The sequence below is a fragment of the Echinococcus granulosus genome (assembly GCF_000524195.1).
Source record: "Echinococcus granulosus chromosome Unknown EG_S00011, whole genome shotgun sequence".
Taxonomy (NCBI): domain Eukaryota; kingdom Metazoa; phylum Platyhelminthes; class Cestoda; order Cyclophyllidea; family Taeniidae; genus Echinococcus; species Echinococcus granulosus.
In genome coordinates this window covers 1,409,836-1,423,504 of record NW_020170391.1, presented here as the reverse complement: position 1 = coordinate 1,423,504, position 13,669 = coordinate 1,409,836, and the positions used below count along the sequence as shown (strand labels likewise).

The 13,669-nt window shown below is 39.6% G+C and overlaps 1 protein-coding gene across 1 annotated transcript; it reads right to left on the bottom strand. All coding sequences in view use genetic code 11, as the record gives it.

The window, feature by feature from the left end:
- Window positions 1-4,112: 4,112 nt before the first annotated feature.
- EGR_02525 (hypothetical protein) lies at window positions 4,113-5,387 on the bottom strand (the record flags this gene model as incomplete). Its single annotated transcript, XM_024491774.1, has 2 exons — window positions 4,113-4,311; window positions 4,921-5,387. The coding sequence occupies 2 exons, from the start codon at window positions 5,385-5,387 to the stop codon at window positions 4,113-4,115; spliced, it is 666 nt and encodes a 221-aa protein (XP_024353925.1).
- Window positions 5,388-13,669: the final 8,282 nt, after the last annotated feature.

Sequence of the window (13,669 nt, the reverse complement as noted above, 5' to 3'; positions counted from 1 at the left end):
GCGTAGAGCGGAGCCTTTATTGTCTTCAAAAACTTTGAAGAAAAAGTGCTACTGAGAGAAACCGACAAGTTGGTTTTTGCATGGGAGAATGCTGGTGAATACTGAAACAGTTTGTGCCCGATCATTAATGTTGCAGTTGCTGTTGAATTGAGCAGACAAACAGCAATTATTTCAAGGGACATCTCTAACAGCCTACTTCATTTTCAGCATGAAAGAAATGGGGTTAATCGGAAGGGAACTAGTTTTATAGTTAATACAGTTGGGCAATAATTGAAATAAAGTAGCAAATAAATAATTGATAACTTTTTGAGTGACAGGAAAACGTTTATTTTGTGCAAATCACATCGCTTTATCAACGCCATTTTTCGCCAAGTTACAAACCATAAATAGTGAGTTTAATGGTGTCAAATGCATGCTACAGTGGCATGAAACTAGCACCTAATTTCTTGAAGACAACGTTTTAGTAAACAAGGCACTTTAAAGAAGTCATTAGTATTTTTTGTTGACTACGAATAACCATTCGTAGGACGAAAGACTCGTCTCCAGTAATTATTAAGGAGAATCGCACGACTTAAAGGGTAGAGTCTATTCCCACTTAAAATTGCCGAAAATACTTTGTAAAGGATTGTCGCCTAAACATAATTGAGCAATTAATTCTGTGAGCATTCACCTAAAGGCAGAAAGAAGATATAGGTGTTAAATCGCTGAAGATTTGACTGTGGAACAATCCCCACCAAAACTCAAAACACCCTCTTGATAAATTGCACCGAATTCACGTAACACTCTTTTAGATTAATTTTAATATGGCAGTGTCATTGTGACCCCTGACTGTGTGACATGCAGTAGTAAACAAAGAACTAACCGGACATCAAAAGCAAATGCCGACAAGGTGTCAAGCGCCGTTGACGCGAACGTAATGAAAGAACTCGTGTTGTTCAATGCAAACAACTGAGGATGAAACTTGACATCGAAATTGTCAACTTTGACGAAATGACAAAGTGGATTGTTGTTGTCGAACTTATTTATCACACTTTTCATTTTATATGGTAGTGTGTCCAAGCAGCCGTATGTAAGACAAAAAGTTATTTTAGAAGAATAGCCAAATAATGCAACTCAAGACCCTAAGAAATCAAAAGGGAACTCTACAGCATTTTAAAATGACACTTCACCAATGTTCTTCCATAAGATCCGTAAAAATGCACACAATGATGGTCGAATCAAAGCTTAAAACTTGAAAGATGGGACGTAACTGTTTCAAAATATGCACTTTCCACCGTCACTATGAGCATCCGACTGTGATCAACGTCCTTTGTGAATGACTGTTTTGGAAGGAAGTCGGAGCTTTTCCCCTGTTTCTACTTGCCATTGAAGTTGTAAAGAAAATATGCACGATCGAAATTGTTGGACAAAAAAAGCCTGCTCGTACGCACTCAAATCGCACGATTCATTCGCCCTCTGAAGGGCACCGCTGTGTTGCGCTTTTTCTTGCAAAACGGCAGCCTGACATCCGGTTGGAAATGGGTAAATTTAGAGGCTGGCAGGGCGACCTTGCCTGCTAATATAGAGCGTTCAAATTTTTACAAATATAGGTTTTCCTGTGGGAGTAATAGAATTAATCGTCGTTTTTGGCAATAATTTGTTGCACAACAAGTGAAAGGTCAAAATACACACGTGTATTTACGAGAATGTATTTTCAATATTTCTCTGAAATGTTTACTGGATTTAAACTGTGGTGCCAATATTTAAATTAATAATTAAACCATTGAAAAGGACAAGCGCCTCTGGTGGTTGGTACGATACTGAAGAACAAGTTAACTTTACCACCAAATTCATTGCCAATGTCGCGTATATGTGGCGTGTGCTCTTTACCGGTTGATGACGTCCACCTACCCCAAATCGTGCCGCGGGCTAAACAGAACGCAGGATGCTCTGCAATTGAGGGGCTGACACATTTTATCCTAAGCGGATGCTGAATTGGTCGCATAAGGAAATGACTATTGTTGCCATAGCGGAACAACAAAAAGCATGCGCTGTAACGATCCGTTTTCCTCTAAGACCCTGGTAGTGGACGTTTACTGCCATAAGGAACCACACTGATGCCGTCTTTGCAGTTTTGAAACACTTATTAGTTTTGCTAAGAGCAATAAAGCTTACACGATTGTAAGCATGCCGACAAATTGGCCAATCGAAATGCCTAACGGCATAAATAGCTTATTATAATTTTTGTTTTAATGTAGATTAAACGATTTTGTTGGGCAAAAGCAATGCCCTAAATCGGTTATGGTAGGCAGTATTTCGACGAAAAAATGCTAGGGAGAAATGATTTCTAGTTTTTCAATAGAATCAATGTTTTAGAAATGTCTTTGACTTTCTGTGTCTTGGGCACTAAAGTGTTGCCCTTGTAGCCTTTCACCTTGATTAACCTTAATGTTTTGAAAACACTTTGAAGTACTTTTATTCACCGAAGTGGCAAGAAGACTCAAATACGGAAAACGCTTCCATTTCATGGGCGGTCTTATTACAAAATCCTCACTCTGTAAAATGGTTTAGCCTAATTCAATCTGCGTCCACAAGAGACATCTGAAATATTTAGACGTTTAAGACAGTGGGAGGAGCGATGCCAGTGTTCTTTATCAATTTCACATAAAAAATTTTTACGTAACTGATACGAAATCCAGGTTCTTGTGGGGAAGTGAGTGCAAATAAAGGATGTTTGAAATTATAGAGCGTAAATGTGTAGTGAATGCTCTAAATGTCCTGAATATGGGTGGACGTAGCAACAGGCATAATTATGAATGTTTTCATTAGACTTATTTCTAAAAAAGGGAAGCAAATGTCCTCTCTGATTTCTGATAGCAAATAGTTCCGCAGTGAACTGATTGCCTTGATCCCTCTCAATGCGGCACTTTAAATAGCAATTTCCACTTATTTCATACTTGTTATTTAGGAAGAGACAACAGCTTCTGTTACTGTTCAATGACTGATTAGACGGTCTTAAATGCACCAAAATATGTAACTACCAAAAAAAACTGTCATAGATAACGCGCATGTTTTAGCTCTAAATGCTCTCCATATGCAGCGGCATTACTACAGCCGGGCAGAACAATGGTTGACCGCAAAAGTGATACTTCTTATGCTGGAAAAAATTGTACGTTTTTGTACTTTTAAGTCTCCTGTTCAACGAAAATAAGCGTATGAATTGGCTGCTAATGACATCACTGCAATTTAAAGGAAAATAAGAATCCCTGTGTTTAGCAGCCACTCATCCAGTGAAAATATTTGCCAAACTCAAGTACTGTAGATTGCATTCTGAGGATTTCCTCTGCATAAATACTTAAATAGAGAAAAAAATGCTATTAGCGTGATACTCGTTCCATTAACTATGTGTGTACTAGTGGCAGAAGGTCTTTCGGAACATGGAAGCAAATTCACGTTGGTAATTTTGCCATAAGGTATTGCAGTTGAGAAGTGGACATATATGGGTAGGTTTTCCTTGAATGGTATCAATTTTCGGTGAAAGCGCAACTACTTCCGGTCTGTTAGTTGCATATGACCAAAAATTTGCACACACTGAGGTCTTCGGCCCGGTGTGAGGCTTTTTATCAAATATATTTTCTCCCATTAGCTAGTTTGTCGGTCTGCAAAAAAAAACTTCTACGCTCAGAACAAAAAACCACTTCCTTCATACTTTATTTACTAACTTTCAGGGAAAGTGGAAACACCTACCATTCATTATCTGGCCGGGTCTCCCTGCACATCGTAACTGGTTCTTGAAACCTATCAACCACTTTGTAGCACTGACAACTTATTAATGTGGTGTACCAAAGCATCAAGTAATATTGCCTCATTCACTTCTCCATATCACTTTCATCATGTTTCTCAACATGTATTTTTGAAAAAATAACACTTGAGAGTAATAATAAGATGTGGGATTGAGAGGATATACGTGCAGTGGTTTAACGCCATAATGGAAGCTAGTTATGAACTTTTAGTAAAAGGCAGGAATACAAGTGCATTTCTTTCAGCGAAATGCTTTTGCATCAAAGGGAAGAAAACTCCACACCAAACCAACTTTCATTAATTTTTTTAAATGAACGAGTCCTTAAGAGGCCTCAAAGTTTGGTCAAATTGAATCCCAGAGCAGTTCTATTAAAATTGCAAAATCGACGTTGAAAGTAGAGTATGTGGAAAATCAAAAGACCAACAAAGCCATGGTCAATAAACAGTTTCATTTTTACGATTATAAGGACAGTCGAAAATGAACTCGCACCGATGCCATCAAAGACCTCCACTGTCACGCGTAAACGGGAGCTGCTAATGGGAATGGTAGCTTCTTAGAAATAAGCCCTTTTAAATTTAATTTATTGCTACTGTTTAAAATATTTTTAACTTTTTTCCTCACGCAACAGAAAATTATCCTTAGTCGAACAGGTGTATTTGGAGATTGATAAAAAAACTCATTTTTGACAAGTGACATTAGTAATGAAGGCTCAGGGACAAAGACACAAAAGTAGTATAACACAGCTAAAAGAAGTTATTACAAATTTGATAATGTAAATCACAGGTAGTATTAATTAACCAACACTTTAATGTCACGTCACTCATGCAATTTAAGCTATCATATAATAACTGGTAATGATGACGTCAAAAAACTTGAAATATGGCTATCTTATACCAACATTTCATAATGCAGTAACAGTCATTTAAATATTACTTTATGACTTCGAGGCGCTCAGATATGAATCATTCAAAATGTAGGGAGAATGATTTGTGCTTGGTAAACCGAAGAATACACTAGCAATTTGACGGAAGTTAGAGACATGGCAAACTGTAGCAGAGAAAGCGGAATCACGAATTCCCAACTATTAGTCCGAATTAATTGTGAACATTTAAATTGTCACAACTTTTGAGGAAACGTACCTTGCAAAGGTGGTGTAGAGAATGACGATAACAACCGCCAGTAGGAAGCACACTCCCGCTGTGATGAATATGATGTTAAGGACGTTTCTAAGACGTGGCATTTTTAGGTCCTCTAACTGATGAGCATCCTCACTGTCTTCCATTATCCTCTTATCTTCCAACAGAGCAATAAATTTCTCCAACAGATTGCTCCTCCTCGGTCCCTTGAATCTCTTCATTTTTGGCCCCCTAGAGCCGGCACCGTCACCGGCCACGGGGGCCTGCTGCTTTTGTGGTTGCCCGCATGATCCCTCCTCCAACTCATCCGAGATGACCTGCTGACTCGAACACGGATGCACCCGTTGCGGCGTTGGATGGTAGTTGTAGAGGGAGAGATCTAGCGCACCGACCGGCGCGTGGATTAGCATGGAATTGGGCGAAAGGGTGTTAAACCCCGGTGTCCGGTTCTCCCTCACTGTGGGGACCATGGGACGAGTGAAGCTAAGTCGCAAATCTTCTGCCATGGGTGATTCCAGTGACTACCGCTTCTCACTGCTGCATCGGAGAGCAGGGCAATCAAAACTTGAGCCTTCGGGCTGGAGTGTATGTGTGCATATGTGCTTGCATGCCGGAGGAGTAAGGTCCGTCCTCCCATTGGCACATGGCCTATGCGGCTAGCACAGACCATTGGCGAATGGGAAAAAATGAGCACGTGCGCACACGCGCATCCACACACACACACACACACATACAAAACCTATTCATTTTCTGCATGCCTGTTCAGGCGCAAGTGAGCGCGAAGAGTGATGGGGATTTCTAGGTGTTTCTGGCTCCACTACTCCCGACCTCTCCGGAAATAACGAGAGGGAAATGGAGGAGGAGGGGAGGGAGCGGAAAAATTAATACCCTCTAGGGACAGGCCTACCATCACGCAAATGATCCACGTTCAGTGGAAAATTTGTTTGTGATAGCGCTTATTAATGGCTCCCAGATTTGCGCATCCCTTGTCGGAGGCCAGCCCTTTGGACATTACAAACTTAGAACTCATGTCTTTTCTCTATCTATTTGAATAGTCCTATTTACCTTTTCTGTAAAATAGAAGCAGGCATTAATCTTGTGCACAATTAAGCCTCGTGTGTGAATGGGGAATTTTTTTGTGAATAGGTGTAATATATCGCCAACGGATGGCTATGTTTAAACGCATTCGCGAAGCGGCAAGATCAAAAGTCCGATCTGCCTCATACAACGGTTAGGCGCAATTATAACCGAAATAAAAATAATCATCCTGCAATAAAACGACTTAAAGTGGAATAGAAATTTCTGAACAGATTTTAATTGTCGAAGCAAATGTGAAATAACCGCAGAAGCATACGGAAATTACATCCTTCAGTTTAAACACGTTTAGAGGCTATTTATTTTTCGCATTTCGCTTGTGAAATGCCTGCTGTGAATGCGAGTATTGCAACAAGACTTTCTTTCTCCAAATCTGTTTGCTTGAATATCTAATGTGGGGGCATGCATGTACGCAATCAAGAAAAATCTTTGCTCTTACACCTCCTTATTTCTTCTGTTGGGCTCGGTAAACAACCAAAGGTTTTAAAGTAGCTATCAAAGTTGCATTCAAATTACATGGAGCGGACTCAAACTAGCAGTTTTCTATTTTCTCTTGTTTAATTGTAATGTATTTTCGTCATATTTTCCCGCGGAATAATTTTCAATAGGTCGGAAATGCCTGTCTCCTTTGGCTACCACAAGCATAACGTAAGGCTCCGATTTGCGCAGAAAAAGGTCAGTAAAACATCTAAACTCCATCTTAATGATTTATCTTCATTTACACCCCCAAGTACTATAATGCTTTCTCCTTGAACTACCATTTTGAATTAATTTAGAAGTGCTTTCCAACCCATTCTACATTACATGACTCATTCCTTACGTAATTGTCTACTGGACGTTTTTTTAACGGCAAGGGTTTAATAAAGGGCATTGCACATTTTTGAGGGGAAAATGGGAACAGAATCGTTGACTACATGTTGGCTGTTCGCCCGGCAACAACATGCGCTCTTGGAAGGCGTATCAGCAGGGGAGCACAGCCGCATGGAGATGGAAGGGCAAACGAATGCACGAACAAGATGCTCATCGTAGACGCAGCTACCGAACATCTAATACATGGATTCAGATGATGACGCTGCTAATAATGGTCGGATAGAGGTAATGATGCAGAAGATCTATTTAACTTCCAACACCAATTCATGCACATCGGGATGTCTGAAATCAGTTCCCTACCGCATATTTATTAGCACACATTTCCCAAGAAAGACAGTGAATATTCTCAACTTTATTTAAACCAAATGCTATAAAGTGCGTATGATTTTTATGGTTGATCTTGTCTTAGTGGACACATTCTAGGAACCGCTTATTTCAAACCATGATCATATAATTAAAGCATCTCATTTTATAGAGATACTGTCTTGGCTTATCTCTTATGATCGAGTGCATCACAGGGATTAAATAACCTAAGGAGGCAGGAAAAGCTCCTCTTCCACTTACATCATCGTTTTAATCCCCAGTGGGAGTGGGGCGCTGAGTGATCGTGCTACGTGCAGATATTTACCCACTGACATGCAGGAGAATAGCCTTTTCTGCTGATAATCACAGACATCAAATCAAACCCCGAGAGAATGTTAGTTCCAAACCGTTTTCTGATAATTTAGAAAGGCAATAAACGCAATTTTGACCCGGAAGAAGACGCATAATCTGAAGCTTACATAAGGTTGAATGTCACTTCCAGATTTTGGTCATGTTACGATTATTTAACATAATGCTCGGGCTTTTAGTTGCCAAACCCGGTATGAATAACAGATTCAAAAATTAAATGATCATTTAATTCAGGCAAAATTGCATGCAACTTTCTCTTTAGCTAAAAAAACGGATGTATCTACTTTAAAATTAGCTGTTATTAATGCACTTAATCGGGGGATTATACAGGATGCAGTTTTCACATTGAGTCATTACAGCTTTTTCAATGAAGAATGACTTATTTGGGTCCACCTACTTTCATGTGCGTTGGAGTGTAATTGACAAATGTACATTTGCCTTTTGTTGCAATGAATAATATTGTACGAGCATTCACACACAACTTCGTCCTGGATAATCATAACACAACTGAAGGAACCAAATCAACTAGTTTTCTTCAAAATGTAAAACAGGTTAATTCAGCTTTCTGATATTGTGGTGCAAAGATGGCCACCTCTAATGGACTTTTAACCTACCTGGGCTCCGTGATTCGTTGTCACTCTGTAAATTGTGAATATATCTCCGTCAGAGGAGGCTCGAGGCTCCACAAAATAAATTCTGAAGACTGGAGGACCTGCTTAGTTAGGCATGCGCATCATCCCGGTGGAATGAACATTCCCCCCAACCTATGGCCTCCAAGCCCTCTCCATGTTAAGGACAAAGCTTTTCTTTCAAAATGGAATGTCTTGCCGCGTCTTCTAAGACGATGTGAGGCGCTACAGTATTAAATAGTTGAGTTACCAAAGTAATGCTTCACTTGAAACGTGGGAACGCGAACGTCTCAGATTCAAAGTTCTAAAGCGCATGGTACAAAATAGTCTTTAAATGTTACCCAATTAAGTACTTAAATCCCAAATTGGCAACTGCAAAACTTCAGCGTGATTTTTCTGGGACTTTTGCAAATTGGTTCGTCTATATCCATTTTTTTCGGTAAAATTTGCTTAAAAGATTGTAGTATTTACCAAAAATATGTAATGTCGGCTCAGAGGTGACTCAATTAAACTTGCTCTGCAAAGATTGAGCGAGCACGCACTTGTCCCACTCGTTGCACGTCTAACGCTTCCAAATCTGTACGTTTGATCAGAATCCCCTTTTGACTTCCCCCTTTATAACTACTTCATAAATGTCAGTCTAAATGTACTTTAGTTCTCAAGTCTTAGCTCACACACGGTAGTGCAGATTTTACTGCAATAAATTAAGCTCAGTTGAAAGCTTTACGGTCATCGGGACATAAAATAGGCATGAGCATTCCAACTTTTGCGTGGTGAGGTATTTCGAAAAGGAATATTGGTGATAGGAACTTGGTCGTTGATGGGTAACCACAACAAAGAGTTTATGCAGCTAAGCAGGGAAAATCTGAGTAGTTTCCTCACTCCCGGTAGTGCATGTAACTGGGAATCAAATGAACAGACACGTGTGTCTCTAGCGTTTACAGACACCTAAAGTATGAAGGTAAACATGTATGGTTTAACTCCGTGACCAACTTCTTCAATTTTTGCAATGGTTAATAGTTTCGTCGCATGAAATCTGTCTCATTTATTAAGTAAACTACGTTGAAAATAACGGCAATTTCAACCACTATACAATTCCGTTTTGCAGTTCTTCAAACCAGGTAAATAAAACCGCTGAAAACCAACCCACCCCACCACCATTGGAAGCAATTTTTTGTACCTACTGAAAAATAACAATGGGTATCTCGATATGCCCTTGTAACTGTGATCTGCGCAAAATATATCCTCAAGTTGAAATAATGACTAATGGCACCATTAAAACGGACATTCGTTCTTTAATTGCTTTTCGGAACGAGCACCGAAGTTACCGGGTTACAATAATTTGCTTCCATTCGTGCTCATTTAAAATTGCATTAAAGTTTTAAAGAAAACCACTAATCCTGACCAGTACCATAGTTTGTCCGGGTTGAGCTTACGCTGACGTGATGTTGATCAAATTTCTCGGATTCGCTTAAAACAAAGCAGCTGCATTGGTGGTTTGCATTATAAAGATTTACAAAAATTTTGGTTAAAAATGTATTTGCTTTTGCCTACTAATCAAATCTCTCTCTAAAATATCACTGATTATAGATTTTGGAATCCAAACATATTTACTCCATGGTTCGGGTCAATTAACCCACAATGGAAAGCATCACAGTTGGTGTTCTACTTTTAAAACGACCCTTCGTATCTTTATGAATGACTGATATTTCCTAAAAATTAGCTATTTTAAGAATGCATTTCGACAGATATAGATGAGAGGGAAATGTAATGTCACCATCAAAAATTATTTTTGCAGTTTTATCGACATTGGTGACTTAACCTTCATGTCCTACGCTGATTACGCAGCATCATAGTGTCTTCTTCCCGCCATCACACTCAACTAGCCGAGATTATTCCATATTCCTCCTCAGGTGCACCAGTGACGCCCACGGGAACGCCAACAGGTCCTGGTTCCTTTTCACTGTGAGCATAGTGATGGGTGATATCAAGAACTTGCGAACCAAAATCGTGCTGAAGTTTCACCGTTATAAGACAGAAACGGTGTCATATGCTGGACCACAATAGAGTAACGTGAAACACCACTTCATAATGACGTGCCCGCTGAGTACTTTGCTTAATTATTTATATGTATGTATTAGCAGCCACATTTTAAAAAATAAGCGTGCAAAACCGAAACAACACTGAGGGGTTTCGTAAAACCATAAATGAATGGCAAACTTGATGTGAATACTTTCATTTTGTATCATTTGGTAAAAATTGCCCACTTTTTTGTTAAAAATTTCCCGATTTTCAAATATACATATAAATGAACAACTCTTCCAACCTGAGACCCCATAATTTTCCACATCAAATGGCCCTACACCGTAGACAATTTTATGACGTTCCATTTTTAAGTCTGGGCCATCGCCCTCATAAAATCCTAGACTACTAGATATGCAGACACAAAAAGACAAAAGTCATTGAATTTGGCGGTAACATCAGACCTACCCACATGTCAGACTTCATCTATAGCAGCAGACTTTTTATCAGGTAAGGGGCGACTAGCTTTAAGCTGCCACATTAAAAGCAGTCATATTTTATTGCTTCCCCTTACCTTACAGTCATCGTTTGGGGGCGGTTTTGTAAGCGACCATTACCCATCGTCATTAGCATAGCTTGCTTGTTGGTTTTACCAACTGCAGGTGTCATGATGAACAGAAAAATCGGGAAGAGAGAAGATGCCACTGCTGGTTTAACTAAAATTGGCCAATGTCTGACTAGTGTAACAGAACGATGGTCGTTTGGACGTCTAGTGTCATGGTATCTTATTCGTGTCACCTGCTCTAAGAGTCTCCAGATATTCTATGTAATACGATAGTGGTTTATCCCACGGCATTGGTGAGGGCCCACTTTTGTACTTTGAAGTAGACCCCTTGTACCTCGCTGGGTGGGCTAGCCTTTTGGGCCATGCCAATAGCCCAGGCACCTTTTCTGCGCTGAATATATATTCTGCTCGAGCATTGTGTCTTCTTTCGTCTTCAGGGAGTCCCGGGATGCTACATCTATGCGTTAATAGTATTTCCATTTCGTATTGCGTCTTCTGGCGGTACGGACGGTCAAACCATCCATCCACCGTGCTCATTCTGGGCATAATTATCGGAATTAAATACGGTCTTACGTGCTCTGGGATTGAAATGAACGTCATGGTAATTGGAACAAATATGATGGTAAGAATTTCATGAAAAACGTTGCATACACCTATCCCAGTCAGGAATTGCTTTCATCTATTTGCCGATAACTGACGACAAACCAAAATGTTATAGCAATTAAGTAATTGAGTCACTAGTACTGAACGGGTAGGACTTAGTTTTACATGCTAGTCATTTGAGTCTCCGCAACTATCAACCTTGCGGTGGTTGGAGGGCTTGCTCGACTAAATTTCAGCACTAATGAGTGCTCTTCTGATACAGTTTTCTTTTCAGTGGATTTAACATGGACACTTATTTGAGTGTGCGGATCCATTCATCGAAATCGTAAATCTCAAGAATTATGGAGAATATCATTATGATCTATCAAGAGCACCAGTTCTTCTGCCAAAAAAATAACACAGTTAGTGTTCTTCATCCACTAGTATATTTACCATTATTTGTGAAATTGTAAAAAAAGATGTCAAATGTTGCATTATTCTAGACCAACTAAGCCAAATTTAAATACAAATATCCATTGTTATGGTACCACTGCACAGAGGAACGAGGAAGCTAATGCGATGACCCGAAGGCAGTGCCGCGTAGTGAAAGCACTACCCGCGAAGACTGAAGGGTTCAGGTAGTCAAGCACAGTTATAACGTTTCAAGATGTATTAAGATTTTTACATCTTCACAGATTGCTTCTAACTTTCCTGGGGTTCTTCCACCATATGCACGGTCTAAAGCGATGAAAACCTTGTATGAGGACACCCAGACAGTGAGAATGGTACTTTTTATCAAGCGTTGTTATGATGGAATTTGCCCTTCAACAGAAATATTAGACTTTCGCTACGTACAACTATAGTTTACAGGTGGTACGTGTTATTATTTAAAACTACGTTCTTTGGAAACACGTTGACTTATCAAGACCTAGGAAACTACGTGAGGCGCTGCACCAACTCATTTTTCAACCAACATTAAAGTGGGTAATGTTAATAAATCAATTATTATAAACTTGTTCCAAATAGTGGGTTTTAAGTGCAAGGTTGTGTTAAAGAGGTACGATTTCACTACTCTTATGACCCTAATGATTATCGAATGCTGAATGCCTTAATCAAGTCCGCACATACTTTGCATTTTAAGAAGTTCAAGCTACTCAACGGTTTTTGAAATCTTTAGCAGCTAATACATAGCCAAGTTTCTTGTGATAGGTTGGTACTTACATTTAACGTATGAAAGATAGAAAGGCTCAACTATGAAGTACCGCTTGTTTCCCTAATCAGCATTTTCATACAGGTACCGTGGGCAGCTCCAAATTAGATTTTCAAATTGGTTCAGGACTAATGCTGCTTCACTTTCTAGTGGCACTTTTGCGGAACCCAGGGTTGGAGTAAATGTCGCCGTCAGACAATATTTTCAACAATTCTTCAAAGAGTACTAACCAATTTCCTCATCTGTGGCTTATGCTCTTCTTCAGTCATGTTAAGGCCGGGCATTCTGTCATAGGAAGCAGGATAAATTCACTTTGGCTCGGGTTCGCTGCCACCGCCAACAATATTGCATTCCGAGACTTCCCTGAAGTCTTGGCAAGCCAAAGTACTCCAAAAAACGTGTATTACTAACGGACAGAAGGGCTGGAAGACTGCTGGCTTGGTACCAAAGCCACGCTACTGGGCGGAAGTGCAACGTGGGTAGACTCAATGACTGGCATAGTTAAGTAAATTTGCAGATAGCTTTACTAGTTTTATTGAAATCATTATTTTTGTCAGGTACTTACAGCATCGACGCATGTTTTACCGAAAATTTCTCCATTTTTGGTTATTACTAACAAATGGTTACTGGTAGTACGCGCATGCTAACGCATATCAAATATTTACGATATTATAACCAGATTCCCTTACTCAAGTGATCCAAAATTGGCCTCAGATTCAAAATAGGTGAAAACGATACCTTAGGCCCATAAAACTATGAAATAAGGATTGTATGTGCAAGTTTAGAAGATCATATAATGAGTCAGTAGAAAAGAGTTCAAGTCAAGAGATCCGGAAGGAAAATCAGAGCACTCTATTATAAATATCGCAACACACCTCGTCTTCCTTACAGTTGTAAGAAGTTATAGTAGCATGACAGAAAATGCACTATTGACGTACAGAGGAGCTGATTGCAATATGTTGGTTGTTTATCTCCCGCTTTTGGTAAAGGAGCATAGATGGGTCTCCGTCACTGCATCTTAGCCGGATGGGTGCCCTTCGGGCATTTCTAGTAGCACCAAACAATTCTGTAAGTCGAATATGTGTATTCTCTCCGAGCATTATGCTT